The sequence below is a fragment of the Marmota marmota genome, unplaced genomic scaffold, assembly GCF_001458135.2.
Source record: "Marmota marmota marmota unplaced genomic scaffold, marMar, whole genome shotgun sequence".
Taxonomy (NCBI): Eukaryota; Metazoa; Chordata; class Mammalia; order Rodentia; family Sciuridae; genus Marmota; species Marmota marmota.
The window spans coordinates 32,713,577-32,737,371 of record NW_026000037.1 but is presented as its reverse complement, the minus strand read 5'-3'; the positions used below and the strand labels follow the sequence as shown (position 1 = coordinate 32,737,371).

Sequence of the window (23,795 nt, the reverse complement as noted above, 5' to 3'; positions counted from 1 at the left end):
GTGCTAGAACAGCAGCCCAGAAATGTGTTTCTCAGACAAAGGTTGGAATATTTCAAAGTGACCTCTAGACATAAATGGAGGAATTGGGGGAAGATTGCCAGGGAAGTGATGGAAGCAATGAAAGGTTTCTACAATATAATGTGACTGTGGACTTGTGGGAGTCTTTCAAGTACAGAAGAAAGAATGACAGAGAAAAAAAAAAAGTGGATACATATTAGGATAGAGGACAGGGAGTCATGGAATATAAAGAGTTGGGGAATAACAATTTGATTGGTAAACTTTCAATGTACAAAACACTGGGGAAACAACTGAAGCATAGGTTGTAAAGGAACAATAAACCATTGAGAAAGGGTCTTTCAAGCCATGCTAAGAAACTTGGACTTGTACTACAAGTAATGGGGGCATAGTGGACCCCTTTTGTTGTTGTTGTTGTTGATATTATTATTTGTGTGTGTGTGTGTGTTTGTGTGTGTTACCTGGGATTGAACCCAGGGGCACTTAACCACTGAGCCACATCCCCAGCCCTTGTTTGTATTTTATTTAGTGACAGGGTCTTGCTGAGTTGCATAGGGCCTTCCTATATTGCTGAGGCTGGCTTTGAACTTACTAAGACTCACATTAAGAGATAAGTGCTTCACAGTTCAACCTTTCCTCTTATTCCTTGGGCATAAAATTCAGGATGGGTTCCTCAGTCATTAGGTTACTTATTCACTCAGGCCTTTAATATTAAACATCACTGCTTTCAGACTCTGTTCTAGGTTATAAGGGAGGAGGGGTGATCCTTAGAAGGTCCTGGTTAATGTTCTTCAGGCATTCCCCATCTAATGGATCAGGATGAACTGGGTTTAAGCAAATGAGAGAAGTACTGGTCAGCTAGGATTACCTCTTCCAGATAACACCTGCCATCCCTTTGATATAGTGGATGTGATGGGCCTCTAGGTATACTTGCCACCTGGCCAATGAAATGCACTTGGGTGAGATCAGATTTTCAGCAACTTTAAGTTAACTCTTCATAAATGGCTTGGTATCTGTGTGTTTCATATTTTTACTCTAGTCAATAAAAATCAATCACCTTATCACCAGATACTTTATGATGCTGGCCTATTCTATTAAATATATATATATTCATATTTATTTTGTTTATGTTATATATATAACATAAACAAAATCTTCCCTAGCTTTTATGCAAAATTACTTAAACTCTTTCAAAATTCTACAGTTGTATTACTATTCTATATTCTGCAGTAATGCAAAAAATAACTGACATTTGGCCAAGTTTAATATTTAGAGATTGCCATAATGTCAGGTTCACATTCAGGAATGACATTATGTCTCATGACACTCAGAGTCCTTTAAGGAAAGAAAAAAATTAAAGGATATATTATGCTCTGAGTTAATGACAATATTAAAAATTAAGTTTTGGCAAATTACATATTTGTTTAATTTGCATTTTTAAATTCTGTATTAAAAGTGCATTCTTGGCATATTCCTAAAGAAAGAAACTGGTGGTTTTATAGTAGAAAAATTTATGATTAGTTTACTCGGACTTCACTCATGCAAATCATTACATACAATATTTATATCATAATATATAACCTACAAAGTTCTTAGATATATTTTAGTTGTGTGTGTGTGTGTGTGTGTGTACAATCTTTAGATCTATTACATATCAAATCCACATTTGTATTTCTGATAATATTATAGTTATATAAAAAAATACCCATTATACTTACCAGGAAAATCAATTTTAGGAAACTTATGAAACTTGTCCGAATCATATAGTTGTATATCCTGAGAGTAAGAATTGTATTCAAAATTTCTGATTCTTAGACCCAAAATTTTTTATACAATCTCACATAACATTTTGAGGAGGATGTTGAAGACTAATATTACTTGAAGATCAACATTAATATAACTTTATTTCTACAACTTTTGTGTTAATCTAAATTTTTTAAACTAAATTGATTCAAGAAAAAAAGTATTCCGAGTCTTTTAGAATTATCAAAACTATTATTGTTTTTGTACAATACAAAGTTTCTTTTTATTTTATTGCCTCTAATAGCACCTTGAAAATTCCAAGTCATAAGAATTTAAAGAGCCTCAAGAATTAATATGAAACATAGTAACTCTTCAAAATAAAAAAAAAAAAGGACATAAAAATGATGATAGAGGGGCTGGGGCTGTAGCTCAGTGGTAGAGCTCTTGCCTTGCATATGTGAGACCCTGGGTTCGATCCCCAGCACCACATAAAAATAAATAAATAAATAATGTTGGGTATAACTTCAATTTACTATTAAAAAACATGTTTCCTTTAAAAAATGATAGAAATATTGAGAGGTTATGGCCTGAGCTAGTCTTAAAGGATGTTTGTTTAATAAAGAGAATACCTTATCTTAAAGGTAAAACTCATCATGTAGTGTATGTATCATGATTATAAGCACTATTTCCTTGGAACATAAACTGTGGGTCATGGAATGGTGGTAAATTCTGGGGAACAGGGCATAGGCAGTTAAAAGCTGTCTATAGGGGAACTTGGGCCTTTGATTCCCAATGTAATAATTTGATCAGAAGTGGTTCTTAATTGGAGGAGGAAGAGGAAGAGAAGGAAAAGGAGAAGGGGAGTGGGAGAAGGAGAAGGAATTATTCTTAATATTTTATCTCAGTTTTGGAATTTTGAGGATACTAGATGTGGTAGCAGGATCTCAGTCCTATATTTTCTACTTGGTCATGATATTTCCTGTTTTGACTCTATTTTTTAAGTCTATTAATTTTTTATATAAATAGGGAATATCTATTTACATTAGAAAAATTAGACAACAGGAACATTTGTCTTCGGGTGCCATTTAAATAATCACAGAAAGATGAATTAACAGACTTATTTTACCCAAGTCATCATATACCATTTCTTGAAAGAAGTTAGAAATTTCTTAGGTATGAATCTCACTTCATTGAATTCTTGAGAAATATGGTATTTTTAGATTTGGTTCATACTCTAGGGTGAAAGCAATACGTAATTTAAATTAAAGTATTTGGATTAAAGTATGAATAATAAGAAATAAAATTTATTTTCTAAGAAAGTCTTAAAAGTTTCTATGTTTTCATAATTGAAATATTTTAAGACCTGTTTGGGACATATAAATAAATACATTAAAAATCAAGTTACTTTCTTTTAGGATTTTGTAAAAAAAAAGTAGTCTACATTCCTATACTCCAGATAAACTTTGTGTTTGTGTTTCGAAAGAGGAGATTATTTGTGTTCAAAATAATGTTTTTTTTCTCTGCATAGGATTCACTATAAGAAAATATTTTACATTGAAGAAAGGTAATTTAACCTGATGTGACAATAATGAATATACATTATATACCTTACTTTACAAGAAGATATAATAATTTATGCCTCTTGTAGTCATGGAATAGAGAGAAACTTTCAGGGGAGATCAGAGAGCATTGTTTTTCTCTTGTTTACAGTCACAGTAGCGTATTAATGCTAAGGAAATATTGCTGGAGAGTTAGAGGAAAGAGCCCTCTGTATTTGGCCTATTATTGAAAGAAAGATGCCACTTGACCTAATGAAATCAGAAATTGATTAAATGCAGTTCATCTGAGGGGAAATATGGTCACGGTGTTGCTGCCAGGGTCAGGAGGAAGATGGGGTGATCTAGTGCTGGAGTGCTGATAGGGTTAGATAGACTTTCAGAGTAGCTGATGCTACAAGACACATGACCATGGATGCCCACAGGTCAGAGGGCAAGATCAGCCCCTCAGATGGGAAGGGAGATATTAATCAGAACATTCTTTGCTCAACTCATAGCTAAGTCCTCTTATCACATGATTCATTGAGAAGTAAATGTTTTAAAGAAACTACAATCTATGGGTCCCAGGAAACTTGGGTTCACTGCTAACTGTATTGAGAACACATGTCAGAACAACGACTGGGTCACATAAGACCACAGTAGTCTCACAACCTTTGTGAATAACACTTTTGACAAATTACTCTGGATGCCTGGTTGTCAAGTATGCATCTAATCTTTAATGTTTTTCTCTGACAAATTTTAAAACCTCCAGCCTAAACAACATATATTTTAATTTAAATTTTAAAATATTTTTCTTTACCAACTGAAATATTTTAAAATAAACAACTTCCTTAAATAGTGAGAAACAATTGAGTGAAGAATTGGCACTCAACTATTCTTTAGATATTGTTGTTTTGTAACTACAGTAAACTAAAATCATTTATTTTCACATTTCATTCCCACAATTTATTTTTCTAAAGTGAATATTGAATGAAATTGGTGTCAGAATGACAATATTTGTTTTAGAGAAAAAATAGTCAAGTCGATCAATCATTTCACCCAAATAGGGAGCCTTGTCCTCATGACAACATAATAATCCATAGTATGCTACACAAATATTATGAATTTTTTTTTTGTTTCCAGGTAAGAGCTTTCCTGATTCTTCAAAACTAGATAGGATTCATTTGTGCAATTTTAATATTGTTTTCTTTTTCTTGGCAGATGGCTTCTATTACTTCTTAGTTTCATGCATTGGCAGGAGTAGGCTGTTTTATACAAAATTCTTAATAAATAAAGTCTTTAAAATATGTATTTCTCTGAGTATCCAGGACAGGCTTCTTAGTATGTGTTTTAAACAATTGCTAATTACATATTTATCCAAGAAACTACTATGAGTTTTCCATTTGGGTAATAATAAACATCTTACAAATTTTACATAGTTACTAGAAAGGTCATAGTAGTCCTATAACTCATGCAAAATAAATAAATATACATGGAGTATATGTGTATGTGTATATATGTATATATACACGTACATATACATATACTATATATATATATATATATATATATATATATATATATATATACACANNNATATACACGTACATATACATATTATATATATATATATATATATATATATATATATATATATATATACACATACATATACATATACCATATATATATATATACACACATACATATATATATATATATATATGTTTGGGGGGGTAGGAAAATGATTAGTTACATAAATTTTTTAAAAAATTTCTTAATGTATCTTATATTTGGCAAATTAGATCTTTATTTAAAAGTTTTCAAGTTGTAAATAGAAAAGATGTATTTTTTAAATTGAATTCTGTACATAGGAAGTGATGAACTATGTGTGTATGTATGTATGTGTGTATGTTTTTTCAGGGAAATCACAAACATACATAAAACATAAAATAATAGCATCATGATCACGTGTGTATCTACCACCTAGATTCATCAAATGTAAACATTTGGGACAATGCCAGAGTTAATCTGTTATGCACATTTCTGAAAAAGAATATCTGCCTTGTTGAAGACTCACTTTCTTATCCATGCTGTAAAACCTTTCACAGCCCTCCATTCTCTCCTTTCCCCACTATTTCTTTTGGCTTGGAGCTCTACATTCTCGTCCTTCCATCACGGGGAGGGGGTGGGGGTCAGGGGTTAGCAGCCTTCTAGCCAAAGCTATTCTGAGACTCCTAATTGCATTGGTGGAGTTGGTGCAAAAGTGAGGTAGTAGGAAGTGGGAAACCAGATGGAGAGCAATACTGTTGGGAAGTCTGGGCTCTCAGGGTCAGAGATATAGCACACTCAGAATGAGTTTTTTGCTAGAAACAATGTGACTGAAGAAAGCTCAGTGTGTTTTTGTGCCTGGTACATGGTTTCCCTGAGAAAATGTATCAAGTTCTAAGCAACTAATTTATACCTGGATTTTGAGAACATTAGCCTACTTCCAGTTGCCATCAGCCAGTATTATAATTATTTAGTTAAAAAATATTGCATTCTATTTTAAACTTGTTTTCACATGACATAATCATAATTATTCCTCAGGCAACTTTTTAAAAGAAAGATAACATTAACTACCAATAGCATTTTCATTTCCTTCCTTGTATAAATATCTCAATTAAAGTTTTCCATTCCAATCTTTGTCCTTGTAACTGCATTATACATATCATTTGGGGATTTGAAATTGAGAAATCCACATCTAAGAACCTTGAAGATTTCAGTCAAAACACATTTGTTTTTCATGATAACTTAATCAAAGGACAGCTAATAGGAAATATATTTCCTTTTAGTTCTTTTATCATTTGACTTCATTCTTATAACTCATGTTCATTTTGGGGGTGCTTACTTAAAATACTAAATAAGGTCTCAGTTTTATATAAAAGTTGTCCAATTTCTTCCACATATGGATTTTATAGTTTGGCAATTGATAGACATGATATATTCACTACTGAAGCACAATCTAACCATAAAAAATATTTTTTTTAAAGAAGGGATACACAGACAAATTACATAGAGAATTTCGTTGTGTATCTTTAGGTTATATTTGTTGACAAAAAACAATGAATGTATCATTACGTGAATAAACTAGAGCTTTGTCTAAAGCAACAGGAAAAGAGCTAGATGTTGAGTCTTTTGTTAACTAGAACTTCTTAATGGCATGTTCTTCAGGGCATAAAAGAATCAAGATATCTCTTGGCACCCTTCAAGTATGTTCTGGTTTGCTGCTCCCAAGAATACTCTGGCTGCCATTTTCACCTGGGGAAGTGCCAGGGGAAAGACCAGCTGCTCATATTTAGGCCTTTGTATCTATGACTCCCATATCCAATTCTGGCTCATTTTCCCTATTTTCTATACACTTGGGGAGTAGGATGTCAAGTATACACACCCTGCTCCAGTCTTCTACCAGTCATCATCTTTGGCTCATGCCCATTTTGGTACCATCTGCTTGGGGACACAGAGGATAATAATAAGAGCTTCTACTTATTGAGTGCCTGCTGTGAACTATGTATTTACATCTCTAGTTTCAAATTCTCACTCAATCCTGTATGGATGCTATCAGATCCATTTTTAAACATCTGGAAAGTAAAGCTTAGCAAAGTTAAAAAAAAAAAAAAAACCTTTCTAGGGTTATCTGATGCTGGGTTTATATTTGGGCCTTTCCTCCTTGCCATCAGTGGAAGATTTTCTCTTGGAGAAATATGTTAGCATCGTCTTTGATTGACTCTCCACTTTCCATAACAGCCCTCCCTGGAGAGCTGCTCTCCTACACTCATCCCAGACTGGTGTCCTGAATTTCCCACAGTGATTTGGCCCTTACATTGAATTTTCTGGCTTCTTGTCTATTAGACTCAACTGATATCTTAAAATATCTGATTAATACTTAATACTGTTGGCAGGTTAGAATCATATTTTAAAAAGGAAAGTGTATTTTAATACAACTTTCTGAATCCACTCATTGAGAGAACATATTTTTCCCATGTTAAACAGACAAACTGGACAAAAAAAAAATGACCACCTGTTAGTTGCTAATGATGTTCACATGCTTTTTAAAAAAGTAATTCTGGCTTTATCTTCCTACAATCTTGGCGACAAAACTCGTGGGAACATCAAGGGCACAGGAAGCCAAAGGCAGCAAACTGACAATAAAGTTTGTGCTTTGACTACTAATGAGGAAGAGGATACTGTGAATCTCTGATTCCACATAGTTATTTAATCTCCAGAGGGTGACAAAAAATCAAAAGCAGGTTGTAAGAAATCTAAGTTTGGGTGTTCAAATCTAGGACCAAGATCAGAGGGGCTTCAGACAGGCTATTTCCTACTTGAAAAAAATATCTTTAGAATCATCAAGTATAAAATGCACCAATCTCAAACATATAGTCTAATTTGACATTGTATGGGTGAGTAAATCAATACACCTTTAGTGAAAATGAACACACACATATGGACTGAACTTATTTTTTTTTTAAATCGATCAATACTAACTATTGTATCTTGCAAAAAACATGCTAACCCTAAATAAGGCTTACAATTATACATATCTACCAAGATTCAGAAACCAAGCATTTTCTAAAATCAGGGCTAGCATTAAAGATTAAATGACTATTTATTTTAATAGTAAAATCAAATTAAGAAGAGAACATTTGATCTTAATTCTTTTTTAATAAGTTTTTGGGTCTTGCCTTTAAGTCTACTGATTTCTATGGGTCATTTTAAAAAGTATTTAATGTATTCATTTCCATCCAAGTTGAAAATTGATATAGAGATTTAGCTTACTATATATTTTTTCACATGGTATCTTGGTTAAAATCACAAGTTCTAAAAGCAGATTGTTTGGGTTTGAAACAAGTCTTGATAACTTGTCTTCATACATAATACCTTAGTTTTCCAAGCCTCCATTTCCTCATCCATAAAAGAGGATGATGTTGAAGAGCTAAATGCTGATTTTTTTCATTAACTAAAACTTCTAATCATAGTATCTGTCATAAAGTTAGGGGGAACCTTAAATGAGACTATGTAAGACAAGCACTTAGAACAACTACTAGATAGCAAGTGCAAAACATTTTCTAGTTATAACTGGCTTTTAAATTTCAAAGTAAAAGGTAAATGTGGCATCCTTGTACAATTAGGTATATCATAAAACAAATAGAATAAATAATGTGTCTTTTCTCCTTAGGCAGGATTGAATTTCAGAGAGAATAACTATCTTTCTCAAAGAAAAATAAATTCTAAAGAGAAGTAGCAGGTATTCTATCCAAAGAATTCCTGCCCCCCACCCCAGTAGTATACTAAAACTTGTTTAAAAGAGATTCTGCCCAATACAGAATCTGTTAGCCTCGATAGTTCTAAAATACATTTTTGCACACCTTTATTTTCTCCCTAATTTCAGGCTTCAGAAGCATGTCAAGGTCTCTTTCAAATCCCAGATCAACTAATAACTGTAACACATATCCTTTTTCTATTTACTACAAAATATTTATGTAGTTAATATTAAATATGCACTCACAACTGAATTTTAATTTTGATATCTTACCTTATATCAGATTCCATATGAATTAAAATGGTTTAATAACCAGCAGTTAAAGGAAATGTTCTTTAAATGAAATAACTCTAAACTTTAACATCATATGGAAAAAATCTTTAAATATGGCATTGTTAACTCTCCACAAACCTTCCACATCATGTGTTTTCTAGCCATTAATACTGATCATTTTAAACTCCAACTAGCACAACTGGCTAACTAAATATGTATATGATATTTGTTGAAAATTATGGTATGTATTGGTGGGTATAGCTCAGTGGTAGAGTTTGTGCCTAGTATGTTTGAGGCCCTGGGTTCAATACCCAGTACCAAAAAGAGACAATTATGTGGGTCTTTGAATAATGAATTAATTTCAAAAGGGTACTTATGCTCAAAATTCTTATATAATTTCTAGATTTGTGGTTCTCAAAATTCAGTTCTGGAAGATATGCTATCATGTATATATCACACACATACTTATAGTTGTCTAGCATCATACTTATTCACATGTACATTCTCAACTTACTGAGGCATCCTTAAATTTGAAGTTAGGATGTAACTAAACTGATATTTGGTCAGAGAGAACTGTCCCAAAATGTGGTGAATCAGAAGATTAAGATAGGAAGGTAGAGGATCCAAGAAAGATGCTATAGTTTTAAGACATTGTTAAATGGGTTTTCTATGACTTTAAAAATATCTACTTGTTTTTGCAGAAGGTTGAGACTCAAACCAAGTCATTGAAATAAAGTGACATGCTTTAATAGTTCACTTTTATTAAAGAAGCAGTAGGCTTGGAAAAGATCTATAAAAGTACTGAGGTTTACTATGTAAGTGGTATAAGTTCTTTGTAGTCCAAATTCAATTACTTTAGAATAGCAGACCTAGTATGACCTGGGAAAACTACTAATTCACATCCCATATTTTCTATCAACCTCTGTAATGTGCATTTCTAAATCTTTCTGGTGGTCTGAAAATGTGCAAAGTTGCATAGCCTGTTGGCTTAAGTTGGCCCAACTGTGGTGGTCACTCATACCTTTTAATGTATGGAAATCAAACATTCAGCATTCCAAGGTTTGGAGACGCTTGACATTTCCCACTCTCAAAATCAATCACCAACCTGAACTCCATGGCTATTACTCAGAGATTCAGAGGTTTGCTGTAAGCAGAGACCATGACCTTGGAATAATTATTTTCTCAAAAGGCATTACCAACAATGATGTGAGCAAAGTGCCCAGACTGCCCTCCAGTGCATGAATCCCTAGCCAAGAAATGGCTACGAATCTTCCATGAGAAGTATGAGTTTGGCTTAAATTTGATTTCCATGCATTTATATTTCATAAGCACTGCATTTAGACAAAGTTAAAATGAACAAGTCAGAGAAAGTACTCACTTAAAGATTTTCTGTGTTCTGGTTTCTGGTCTTTCACATCACTATCATAATGACTTAGCAATTCAGTACTGGAGGATCTCTGCATTTTGAATAATTCCAGGTTTCTTGATGGACAACTTGGATCCCTTGGCTGGAAACAGTAAGCAATTAGAATCAATAATTTTAATATGAAGAAAGGATTCACTAAAGAGTTTTGTTTCTATTTTGATGTTAGATTTAAAGGAATGTTTGAAATATGGTAATTATTTTAAGATAGGTTCTCTATTCTAAGCTCTATATTAAAATTTAATAATAGATCATATATGCACATGGTGCTTACTAAATGTGCACATTATTCCAAGCATTCATGCATTAATTCAATTAATCATCACAGGAATCCAATGAGGTAGCCACCATTATTTTTACTTAATAAGAAATTGAGGCCAAAAGAGGAAATAATCTGCTCGAGGCCACACAGCTAGTAAGTGATGGAGTCAGTGTTCAAACAGGCAATTCGGGCCCAGTGTCCACTCTAAAAGACAACAAGTTATGTGCTTTTTGTGTGTTTATGGGGACTATATTAATGAAGGGGGTAAGTTATTTTATTTTTAAAGTTTTGATCTCAAAGTGATAACATGAAAGACTTCAATCAAATATCAGCAAAATCACAGAGAATGTATTTTCTTATTGCACAACATACTAAAAAGTCTCAGGAATATTTTCCCCTCAAGATTTTACAAATATTAATGAGCTAAATTATAATTAGTATGGAATGAGTAGTTTTAAATAACTTGATTCTTTTAAAAACATATTCTGGTATGATTGAAGATAATTTCATGAAGTTCTAGATGTGTAATTTTCATGAGAAGAATAATATAACCTAGTTGGAAGAACAATAAAAATCAGCACAAAGGATTATTATTTACTGGTATTATAACAGGGAGTATGGCCTTAATAATATTTATTTTCCAGAATAAGTATTAGAAGCTGCATAAACTGGAAATGTAAAAACTCAGTAGTTATTAAGCGCTTGTGTGCTTTTTACAACCTCTAGTAAATGAATGTCCATGTTATTTCAGAAAAAAAAGCACTGCATTTTTGAAAGAGAGAAATTAAATGACATTTAGTCCCACAAATCCTGTCTGCTGAAAATGTTCCTAGTGGACTCTATTTAAACTTAAAAGAACTTAATATCCCTCAGTCCATATGCTCTGTTTAAATGTGAGTGTGTTATATGACTGAGCAATAAGATTTAAATGACTACATTTTAACTAATAAAGGTAACAGCCAAAACAAATACATACCAATCTGTCAATTGCATTTTTGATAGCATGGAACCAATCCAATATGATGAAGTCAATATCTGACTGTAGAAGGAACTCATTTCCTGATACTGTTGTGATCTGAAAAAAAAATATTGACAGGTGAGAAAACCATGTGAGATAGATCTCCTACATTTGAAAAAAAAATCTTCTAAAACAGAGTTTAATACACTGAAATATTTTCTTGTCTTCCAGTAATTGTCTTTCTGGGAACTGGGAGGCTAGGATCATTTTGAAGTACTCTCTATAAACTGTTTTTTTCATGTCATAACAAATACATTATTGTTTTAATAATAGAACGATTAACTCAGAGTAGGCTAAAGCTGAATTGCTCCAACTTCAGGAGAAATAAGGCAGGAAGTCCAGAGCGATACAGACAGTGCACACTTAAGTTAGAAGTCTCAGAAAAATGTAACCGGGTGTGTCAGAATTCATTCTGCACTTCGGGCTCTTTCCTGTTTGTCTTTTTCAAATCTAATAGTATCTCTATATTTGATTTCCTTTTATGGAGGGCTCTAAAACAGATTATTTACCGAAGAGACTAATGCAGACTTTTCTAAAAGGTCATACGGATGAATACCATTAGGCTGTTTCTATTTTCCTATCATAAAGATCTATAGGAAAGTAATAAAGAGCCAATTTCCCCACAAAAGGAGTATGTTAGAATAAAAGTTCATTTACATCTTTGAACCCCTCCTAGAGGGTATTTCTCAAGTGAACATCCTGTGTCCCTTCTCTCAGTGCTGTTAAGTAGTTGGCAGTGCTTCTTAGCATGCAACTATACATTTTTCACTGCAGTAAATCTTTTTTCTCCCCAGAATTGTGACAGAAGGATGTGACCCTATAGAAACAGAGCAATGCTCTTGATTTCACACATAAAGGGCTCCTTTGAGGAGAATTTGATTAGAGTGGGTGTGGACACGCTTTTTGTATGAGGCCATCAATCTGAACTGTGAAGATTTTCCCTTTGTATTATTGACTTTTTGTTGCAAGAGGAAGATGAACATTTCCCAACTACTGTCACACATCAAGCAAGGCTTCAGAGGTTGAGAAGACTGGCATTTCAGCATACTCAATCAGGAGCCAGTCACCTCTTCTCAGCCTTACTTGCTCTAAATAGGAGGTGAATGCTGAAATGTGGCACCAGTTCAGAAAATCACAAATCGTGCTTGAGGCCATCTTTAAAACTCTATGATTAAAGTGACAATTATTACCCCAAATGGCTTACTCTGAAGTTTTCTGTGATTCTTATGGCAACATTTAAAGAGAATGTCTTGGCGTTTTTAAGAAATTTTTGATGGCACATGTGCACATATACTCATTTTTCATTTATTTTTCATAAAGAATCTATGAAGATGCGACATTACTCTGTACTGCAAAGCAGCTCTTCTTGAGTGACGTGAGTTCCCCTATCAAGCCTGGCCCCTTCTACAGTAAGAAGAGCTGTCCAAAGCATATGCAATTATAATAAGTGAAATATTAGAAAATAATAGGATTTAATTACCCACACTAGAATTTGGCAGATTACTGGGGCAAATCACTCTCTTTAAAAATAAAAATGCATTTAAGATTTGGGATGGCTCAAAATAGTCCTCTGTTTTATGTATCCAGTAAAAGACAGCTAAGCTGATGTTTGCCTAATTATCTGAACACCACTACAATATTCCTTACTTAAATAAAGTCCCGAATATTTACTTTATAAAATGTTGCCTCAGAAGGAGAAATCTAAAAATATAAGGTCATTTCTAACTAACTCAAGAAAGCTAGTAATGTCCTTGACCTCTACCTTTATCCTAAGTTTAAATATTTTGATTATGAATATACTATATGCCATAATTTGTTATTATACACAGAAATGAATTTAGTCCAAGCACAATGTACAATCTAATATAATAATTCTCTGCCAGTATAAATAAGCCATTATTAAAATTATAAAAAGGAGCAACATTTTTAAAGTACAAGAAACAAACATAATTAGATTTACTGTATTGTGAGGGTTTATGAGAGAGCCAACATAGTTCAGTTTTTGGCCTAGTAAATTCAAAGAGTGATAAAATACAAGTAGTTCAGCAATGCATTTGCATTTTTGGTGCATACTATGCAATGCAAAGGGAATCTTTTACTGGTAACACAATCAGAAGTAAATGTATTTTGAAAGTTTCTTTGTCCATGTATATTATTACATTAATCATATATAATCAGTGATTTATAAATTCATTTTGGGAAGCGAGATGAGGGAACTATACGAATGCAATTCATTCAAATCATACTGCCAGAGAAATCCAGTTCACATCCTTTCCTCTGTCTTCCCACTAATCTTTTGAGTTACTAGGCAGTCTGGAGAAGTCTGCTACTGCTCTCTACAGTTTAAATGCATCCACTTCTTAATTACACTCAGTAATTGACTTTGTTCTGCTCTATTCCAGTCACTCACAAGAAAGTAGTTTCAGAATCTCTGACTGGTAAAGTCCATTTAATTCAGGGATTTCAATCCACATTTTTACATTACCTCTGGTTTGCTGAATCATATTTGCACTTTGAACAATTGAATTTTTAACACTGTTGGGGAAAAAATGTCACTAGTAAGGAATGTGAACTTTGACTGAAACTTATGATTGACAACATATGATGACAACATAAAATGATACAGTACTAATAACAGGGATAAAGTATCTGATATTAGCTATGCTAATGTACTCTCTCTATATCATGTTTTGCTTCCATGGCAGATGCTGGAGTGAGGCAATGAAGGAAGAACTTACAGAAAACAATAGGTTTAGGTGAGAGCTGCTGGTCTCCATTTTGCTTAGAAGCCTACTTTAGCAAAACGTCTTATGCCATCTCCACTGGATCATATTTTAAGGGATATATCAGGGCATCAGAGCAGCCTTAACAAAGTGTGCTAATATTGTCAATAATAAATATCTTTGAGTACTTGTCTGGGGAAATTTGTGTCAAACTTTTTTACTCTAAATTGGGACTACTTAATTTTTTAAAATTATCTTTCTCATTTTTTATTTGTTCTAATTAGTTATACATGACATTATAATGCACTTTGACAAGTCATGCATAAATGGAGTATGGCTTCTCATTCTTCTGGTTGTACATGATGTAGATTCACACTGGTCATATAGTCATATATACACAGGGTAGTGATGTCTGATTCATTCAACTATTTTTCCTACCCCCTATCCGTTCCCCTCCCTTCACTTCCCTCTGCCAAATCCAAAGTAACTATATTCTTCCCTAGCTCCCCAACCCTTATTGTAAATTAGCATCCACATATCAGAGAAAACATTTGGCCTTTAGTTTTGGGGGGATTGGCTTAGTTTGCTTATCATGATATTCTTCAGCTCCATGCATTTACCCGCAAATGCCATAATTTCATTGTTCTGTAAGGCTGAGTAATATTCCATTGTGTATATATACTGCATTTTCTTTATCATTCATCTGTTGAAGGACACCTAAGTTTTAAACATTGATATGGATGTGTCACTGTAGTATTCTGATTTTAAGTCCTTTGGGTATAAACCAAGGAGTGGGATAGCTGGGTCAATTGGTGGTTCCATTCCAAGTTCTCTTAAGAATCTCCATACTGCTTTCCATAATGGTTGCACCAATTCGCAGTCCCACTAGCAATGTATGAGTTTATCTTCCCCACCCCACCCCCACATCCTAGCCAACATTTATTGTTGCTTGTATTTTTGATAATTGCCACTCTGACTGAAGTGAGGTGAAATATGAAGAGTAGTTTTGATTTGCATTTCATCTTTGCTAGAGATGTTGAGCATTTTTTCACAAATTTATTGATTGATTGTATTTCTTCTTCTTTGAAATGTCTGTTCAGTTCCTTAGCCCATTTACTGATTGGGTTATTTGCTTTTTGGTTTTAAGTTTTTTGAGTTCTTTAAATATCCTGGAGATTAATGCTCTATCTGAGGTGCATGTGGTAAAGATTAATACATACCCAGGAATTACATACGTATATCCACTGAAAAACCTACAGAATTTTAGACATGTCTGTTAAAGCTTTTTTGGTATTAACAACAATAGTTTCTCTTTGGCTTGGAAACTTGGTCTGTGTCCTTGTGGTTCCCCTGAATGGAGGCAAGGATATGCAAGCTCCAATATCTCAGATAAGAGGTATATAGGAAAAAAAATAGATTTAGATTAAATTGATTATTTTTGTGTTAATTGAAAGAATTTTAAATTATTTTTAAGAATAGTATTTAGATTTATAATTACTGTCATTTTAAGAGTAGTATTTATATTTGTAATATTGCCAATTAAGTATTACTTTGCCAATATTCATTGCAGCAGTAAGATTTTGTGGTCTTAGATTTTTATTTAAATGAGAAGCTATTGTGTAGAATGGCATTTATACTATTAAAATTTTCAAAGATTTATTTTTTAGAATTGGTACAAATCCCTTGTAGAACACCTTTTTCCTGATTATAAGAATAATATAAATTTATTGTAGAGAATGGAAAAATAAAAATTACAAAGACTCAAATTAAAACTATTCACAGCTCCACAGACTAAACATTGCAATATTTTAATTTAGACAATGCCAGTTTTTTATATATAATAACCAAATGAATATAATGCTCAATGGATTAATTTATGCTATAGATAGATGTCTCATCAGCAAAATATTTGAGTGGTAAATATTGTTGACTTCTTCCTTTCCACTTGACCTCAAATATACATTATGAGATTACCAAAGATGCAAGAGATGATGAATGACATTGTGCTCCCTTTCCTTTGATATACTACCCTTCCAATTGCAAAATAAATTCCACAGATAATTCTGTGAGAGGATATGTTCATGACTGATCATCCACCTAATCCCCTGATCATCAACAAGGACTGATTCAGCATCCATTAAGTCCAAGGCACATTGTTAGAAGCTAACAACTCCCAACCTCAACAATTCACAATCTGTTTGAATAAATAGGACATATGCAAACATAAATAACAATATAAAATGGCTTAGAGTAAGACTAAGTGTGAGTGGTGCAAACAACTCTCATGTCAAGATTTCAGAGGAGGGAGTAATTACTGCTGTCACATTTACATCATGAAATTATATATATACCGCTGGTCATGATATCTTATTCTTTAAAGGCTGATTGTATCAGAACTTTAGCATATTAAGGATATGAATACCATCACTTGTTATGCAAAGTGATATCAGCTTTAATGATCTCAAAGCACATAATAAACATTCTCCAAATGCAGCTTCCTTCCACTGCCATAAAATAATTTTGCAAATGAGGAAAACAAGAATGCCATTGTATCAAATTGGCATCATTTAAATGGCAGAATTAAGAAATTACAAAGATACTGATTTTAAGTTCATGAGTTCTCAGCAAACAGTGTATACAGTTAAGGACTGTGTGTATGTATATGGGAAAAGGCCATGATGATTTGGTTTCAGTTGTGTGATTTGGAATATTGACTTTAGACAAAGTTGTTCATTCCTTGCTGTTATGGTAAAGACAGCAGAATTTTTGAAAATCACCTAACATCCCTATTCTGACATTTTTCTTTCTTTTCTTTTTCCAAAACAACCATTCCCTTGCTATGGAAAAAAAAAGCATCAGGCAGAATTGAGGCATCTAAATAAAAAAGTATTCAAATCCTAAAAAAGGACTAAAACAATCCTATATTTGAACAAATATTTTTCATAATTTTCTTAGAATCAGTCTGTGACTGAGAATCTAAGAAGTTATTCCATCCTAATGAAACTGAAACTGTATGTAGGAAATATATAATAAAATTTACCAAATGTCCAAAGGGTCCTAAAACATGTTAGATGATATGGCTACAATGGTTTTAGAAATAAGTGGATAAGGGGAATGGAATTTAATTATTATTATATTTGGAGATACTTTGGACTCCATGATGAAATCATTACATTTGTATTAAATTAAGTAGAAATAAAAAGTTATATAAAAATATAATTACTTTATTTGATATGAATATGAGTTATTTTTATGTTATTAATTTTGGCCATATCTTTATTTAATACTCACAGCATAAAATATGGATATATATTTTGGCTACATTATAATGAGATATTAAAACATAAAATCAAACAATAATGCTTAAAAAAACCCAGATTCACATTGTTTTCATCTTGCATCACTCCACATTTGATATATCTTATAAAATGAAGATGTTCATGGTTATATTAATAGTTATCTTACTTGTTTCCAAAGGTGTTTATGGCCGCCATAGGAATTACATTATCAGGCTGCATTGCTGTCTAAAATTTACAGCCTGCTTAAATAACTTCTAACATTATTTTCAGTTTCAGAGCAAAGTTAACATAAAGCTAGCTTGAAGTAAAAGGTCTTCATTTTGTCTTTCCAAAAATGTTATTTGTTAAAGCATTTTGTGAGAAAGTAACTGCCTTGTGTTCCCAATGTTACTAGATGTTAAATAAATATATACTGATTATCAAAAAAAAAAAAGTTGTTTTGGCAACTCCTTATTAAAATGCATTTGTAACCCCCATCTGTCATGGAAGTTTTGAAAAGTTTGTTTACTTTGGATAGCAGCCTTATCCAGGGTTACCCCAGCAAACAATGATAGCAGTCTTCAGAAGTTGTGTGAGGAACAAGCCACTAGGGACCCATTTTTGTTTTAATTGGCACACACAAACACTTCTCTGGTCTGTCAAGAAGATCAAGCTAATATGCATGGAGGGTGTTATATTCTCAGCTTTGGGGAGCAGTAAAGCTCCCTTTATTTAAGTAATTTAAATGATAGACTGCAAAAACTTTGCAAGTCAGAAAAATGTTTTATATTTTCTTAGGGAATATTTGTTTTAAGCAACGGAAAATGTTCTACATATCTAAAGATGTTGAACCTTATGTTATAATTACCCTGTTTCTTCTGACTCTGTGAAATGTTCCTAAATCCACATGCTACTAAATAAGCTGGGCCACCAATGGATCCTGCATTTCCACAACTCCCCCTGTGTTAACAAATGTGCGTTCATTAGTTTCCAGATGTTTATTGGATATGTTTTCAATGTGTTTGGGTTGATTGATTTGCATGTACATTTATTGGAAACCTCAGTGGTGTCATCATATCAACATAACCTGCCCATGTAAGCAATTTCTTATTTAATGGAAAGTAAACAAATGTTGAGCTATGTACACGACAGATCTCAAGAGCATTCTGAAATATAAGGTTTAGGGCCAACCTTTAAAAAAAACCATGGTTTTTAATTGAAATTGAGCTGTACCTTTGACATCCAAATAATTTGGTTCATGCATTCTTACTTCAGAGATTTATTCTGCATAATAAAATTTGGGCCTATAATGAACATTTACACCCCATGCCATTTGCCGAGTCTACCTTTCTGTTTATTAATGAAATGTCTACACTCAAATTTTTTTTCAGATGAACAAGCAAACAAAAACTTGTGTTCATTCTTTTATCTGTGCTAAAATATTTTAAGTACTGAGAAAGAGTCTTCTCAATATTCATGAAAGAATACTATCCAAGTAATTAGTAGATAGTTTAACAGTTTCCACAGTTTTGCAGGCAGCTACACCCAAACTTTTGCCTGTGGTGCTCATATGAAAAGTGACTGAAAAAGTGACTAATCTAAGCAGTTGCTGTAAAAAGATGTCAGAATAGAGTTTTATGACTCTTAATGTTAATTTTGAAACTTGGGAGGAGCAATTGTCTCCAGATAAATACATCATCTGAGGTCTGTGCCTACTGGTATCCACTGGTCAGATATTCCTGCTGCCACTTCTATCCTGAACTTTAGTCACTGTGCTCAATTACTCATCTAGTTAGATGAAATTTGGGCATATGCTACCTCCATCCTTATCAAATTGAAATGATATTATTATTATCATTATTTAAATAAGTCTAATTTGAGGATTTTTTTAAAATTCAAAAGTCTTAATATAAATGCAGAATCCCTTTTTCCCCATGATATACTGAACTGTTGTCTCTCTTTCCATACCTTTTGGATACATTAATAAACATTGTGTATATGTTTATATTTTAATGAAAAATATAATGTATACTTTATGGTATGGATCTAGAATGTCCCTCAAAGTCTCAAATGTCTAAAGCTTGGCTGTCCCCAGTATAGCAATGTTGAGAAGTGGGACTTTTAGGTAATGATTGGATCATGAAAGCTCTATCATCAATTAATTCATTAATTTGGTGGATTAATGAAAATTACAGGCAGATGGGGCATGGGTTGGAGACAGTAGATTATTGGGGGCTTAACTTTGAAGACTATATCTTGTCCCTGGTCCCTTCCTCTATTTCCAGTACCAGGCTTCTATGAGCTGGGCAATACTCTTCTGCCATGCCCTTCCACCATGAGGTTTTGCCTCACCTTATGTTCAAGCAATGGAGTGGCAAATGTGAACTGAATTCTCTGAAATCTTGAGCCAAAAATAAATCTTTCTTCCTCTAAGCTGTTCTTATTGGATATTTTGGTCATAGCAACAAAAAGGTAACACAACACTTATGAAATCTTTTCTGAATTTAACTATTTAAATACATCATCACCCACAAGGATTTAGTTAAAATACCCTTTGCTTTTTCCACTGTCCCATCCATGTTGTCTTTTCTATTCCATATTCTATATTGCAGCCAAAATGATCTCTCTGAAATTTGGAACTGATCATCCAATTCCTCTGCTTGATATCATTCTGAGGTTCCCCACAGCTGTTGCAGTGAAGTGCAAACTCTTTAATTAGGCCTGCCAGACCCTGTGTGCTCTGGCACCTACCTGCTCTGCAGTTCCCCTGTTCCATATTTCCCTCAACATCTCTAAAATCCAGTCATACTGAAAATCTTTTTGTTCCCCAGCTGTCCTATACTAATTTTCATTTCTTTCCTTAGAGCACATCATTTCTGCTGCCTAGAACCCTCTGACTTCCTCTATTAAATCATTTAAATAAAGTTAGATGTCACCTTTTCAGTAAAGGCTTCTGTGAAATAGATGTCACTCCCAAAATGCCCTCATGCTATCCTACTTCCCTTTGTCACAGCACAAATTGGTCTACATTGCAATGCACTGTTGATTTTTCCATTCCCCTATTATGCTAAAGTAACCTTAAGGCCAATGGTATTTGTCTGCTATTGATGAATAACCCACACATAGGAACACTAAGAAAATTGTAAATACATAAACCTTACCTATCTTATTCATTTAGTGAATGCATACCATTCTCTTGCTTGATATGGCATAATACATTTAACTAATTTTCTATTATAATAAAAATTTGAAGGCTGAAATACAATTTCATTCTTTCATGTAATGTCGCTAATATATTTTTTGACATCTATTGATCATAATTCATCAGAGTAGAATAGGCAAACAATTGTGAAGATTGAGTACAGTCACCTGAAGACTGTATTTTTCCATGTATCAACAAGACCTGGACTTCAGAAAACAGGATTACAAACTTGAAGGGGCCAGGAGAAACCAAGAGTTGTCTGTATTTCAATGCATGTCCATAGAATATAATGTTCTTGATTATACTCCAAAGCCACCGATGTGTTATGTTGTGATAATCTATACTCCAAAGCCACCGATGTGTTATGTTGTGATAATATATCACCCTATATTTGGAACTTTCTACTTGAGAATTGACAGTATGGACGATTGATCACAGATTCAAAATTTTAAAGAGTTAATATCTGAGTTAATGGTAGAACTTTATTTAGAGACCTTCAGTGGACAAAGGTGTTTACTGCTGATCTGTGAATGTTGCAGTCATTAATTTTACTCAAGAACTGATAATACTAATAAACAAACTATGTAGGAAAGTGTCAGTAGTTATGTTACTAATAATTTTTTTAGATAGCTAATTTTTAAAATACAGTGACTTAAGCAGAAGAAAGAAATGTTGCCACTAGATTATTAATCACACAAGTCTTTCTATTAATAAGTGCTGAGGTTGCACAATAAGAATAAAAGATGTTGCAATATGTAAGTACATCTATGCTATTGTAACATATTTGGCAATGGTTTTGAGTGTTTATAAAACATTCAAGAATTGTTCCATGTCTACTTACATTAATGAGAACACCTGTTAGCTTTAGTGCCATACAGACTTATTTGCATCAGATTCAGGTTTTTGCATACTGTACATCATTTTCCGAAACAATTAGATGCTTATAGAGAAATACAGCTAAGGGAAAACAGCAGCTTGAATGCCTTCCGGCTCAAGATAGTTCGACTCCAGGTTTCAGAGAAAAACAGAAATCTGCTGAATTACAATACTGCCACTTCGGAGTGAATGTAGGTGTATTTTATAATTTTTATATTCAGAGAACAGAAGATACATATAAAAATCTGTGCTTTAATCTTCAAGTAAAATTATAGCCAAAGGAGACAGTTTCCAAACAAGGATGCCAAGGAGTAAAGAATGGCAGTGCCACCAGAATACCACCCAGAAGGTATAGTTTCTGAGAACTTTAGCACCTCCTACCAAATGTATGTCTCTTGACCAGTCTCAGAAAGCTGGAAAACTACAGCAGGACTTCTGACTGAAGGAGGAAATCTACAAGGACTAGCCTACATTCTATTGTTGCCAACCCTTTGCCATGGAGCCCTTGGGTTGTGATGACAGAGCTAGAAGGAGGTAAGAAGCTGTCAGTCACTTCCAGGCTACTAGTCACAATGTAGCTGGAACACACCAACATAGAATGCACTGTCATTTCCTGACAAGAGCTGATGAGTGTTTTATTCATTAATGAGAAAATAGTCACAACTTCTGTAGGTCCTACTCTGTTGACATATCTGTCTGCCACTCCCCATAGGATGTTAAAGCTTCTGTGATTTAAATATTTTCAGTTATTGAAAAGAGAGTACTTGTGCAAATCTGTGGATTCACAGCCTCTATTATCATCATTATATTTAAGAGGTGCAATATTTACATCAAAATGACTCAGTTGGTGATATATTCTAAAGATAAATGCATATTTATGATGGGAAGAAGTGTGATTTATAACTCTTTTCTGAGACAAACAGAGAACCTCTGTGCTGTGCTAGTAAACACAGATTAGCCAAGGCACATATAAACTACTCCCACAGGGCTCATGCTATTTTGTCCCGGGAAATGAGGGAACTGGGAATGGTCCTTGTAGAGTGTGTGGGTCACAAAAAAGAAGGGTATTTAGTTCCTTCCCTGCTGCCTAACTGCAGAATCTTAACAGAGAAGAAGTATTAGATGGGGACTTAGGGATCAACTCCTGAATTTGTATTGTCTAGAATCCAAACTACATAATCAGAAGTAAATGTAAAACTGTACTATTGATTTCTGATAATTTTGAAATTGTATTTAATCAAGTTTAATAATCTATATTTTTCTTTACTCTTTATTTGACCATTGTTCATTAAGGATGATAGATTAACTCTTTCCATTAAATAAATGAAAATGTTGAAATTTTTTCCCTGAAAATATACAAAAATTATAATTCCAACTGTTGGGAAAATCCCCTTACTCTTTACTCAAAATGGTTGCCCTTAAAACAAATATGAAAAAGTACTTAACATTTCTAAAATGCTGGATTAGAAGTATATAATACATATGATACTTTTCATATATAGTGGCATATAAAGTTTAACACACACACACACACACACACACTTGGAAAAATAGGAGGGAATTTAATAGTTCTTTAAAAAACTAAGCCCCTGTGACTATATAATAAATGATGACATCTGTCAATTGAGCAACAGGCCACCACCTAATAATGAAGACATCTGGAATGACACATCACTCCATATTAAGCATGTGCCAAAACACCTTAACATGCCTTACTCCCCAAGAAAAAAATGATGCCTATTTTGGAAATACTATCATTTAAAAATATTAGACATAAAAAATACATGTTGATTATACTATCAATAGGGTGACCATATATAATTTACTGTCCAAATGGTGTCAGTTTTGATAGCAAAAAGGCACTATTAATAACTACACTGGAACAATAGGTGTGAACCAGGTCTATTTTGCATATATTGGAACCTATGAATCACTCTTTTGCACACAACACTGGGGAGTCATTCAACAACCACTGATATTTACATGATAGTGAATACCTACCATGGGTCCAATTCTAGAACTGTGAGATATACCAGAAAAAGTTATCAGTGACCCTTGCTCTTAAGAAGCTTATAATTAGTGTGACATATAAGACCAGAGTGGGAAAACAGCTAGAAAATAACAATTGAATCATGATCAAGATGG

At 33.3% G+C, this 23,795-nt stretch overlaps 1 protein-coding gene and 1 long non-coding RNA gene across 6 annotated transcripts in view; one reads left to right on the top strand and one right to left on the bottom strand.

Annotated features, from left to right (window-relative positions):
* Arhgap15 (Rho GTPase activating protein 15) overlaps positions 1 to 23,795 on the bottom strand; it is a 621,152-nt gene that overhangs the window by 315,805 nt on the left and 281,552 nt on the right. For all 4 annotated transcript variants that reach the window (XM_015479148.2, XM_048812226.1, XM_048812228.1 and 1 more), the window contains exons 7-8: positions 11,530 to 11,628; positions 10,247 to 10,376 (exon numbers count right to left, since the gene is read on the bottom strand). In XM_015479148.2, the coding sequence (XP_015334634.1) occupies positions 10,247 to 10,376; positions 11,530 to 11,628 (229 nt within the window). The remainder of the gene's footprint in view (positions 1 to 10,246; positions 10,377 to 11,529; positions 11,629 to 23,795) is intronic.
* LOC125619383 overlaps positions 14,276 to 23,795 on the top strand; it is a 53,952-nt gene continuing 44,432 nt past the window's right edge. Inside the window, exon 1 of one of the 2 annotated variants that reach the window (XR_007350909.1) lies at positions 14,276 to 14,327. This is a non-coding gene — a long non-coding RNA (uncharacterized LOC125619383). The remainder of the gene's footprint in view (positions 14,328 to 23,795) is intronic. The other variant, XR_007350908.1, reaches the window with a different exon arrangement.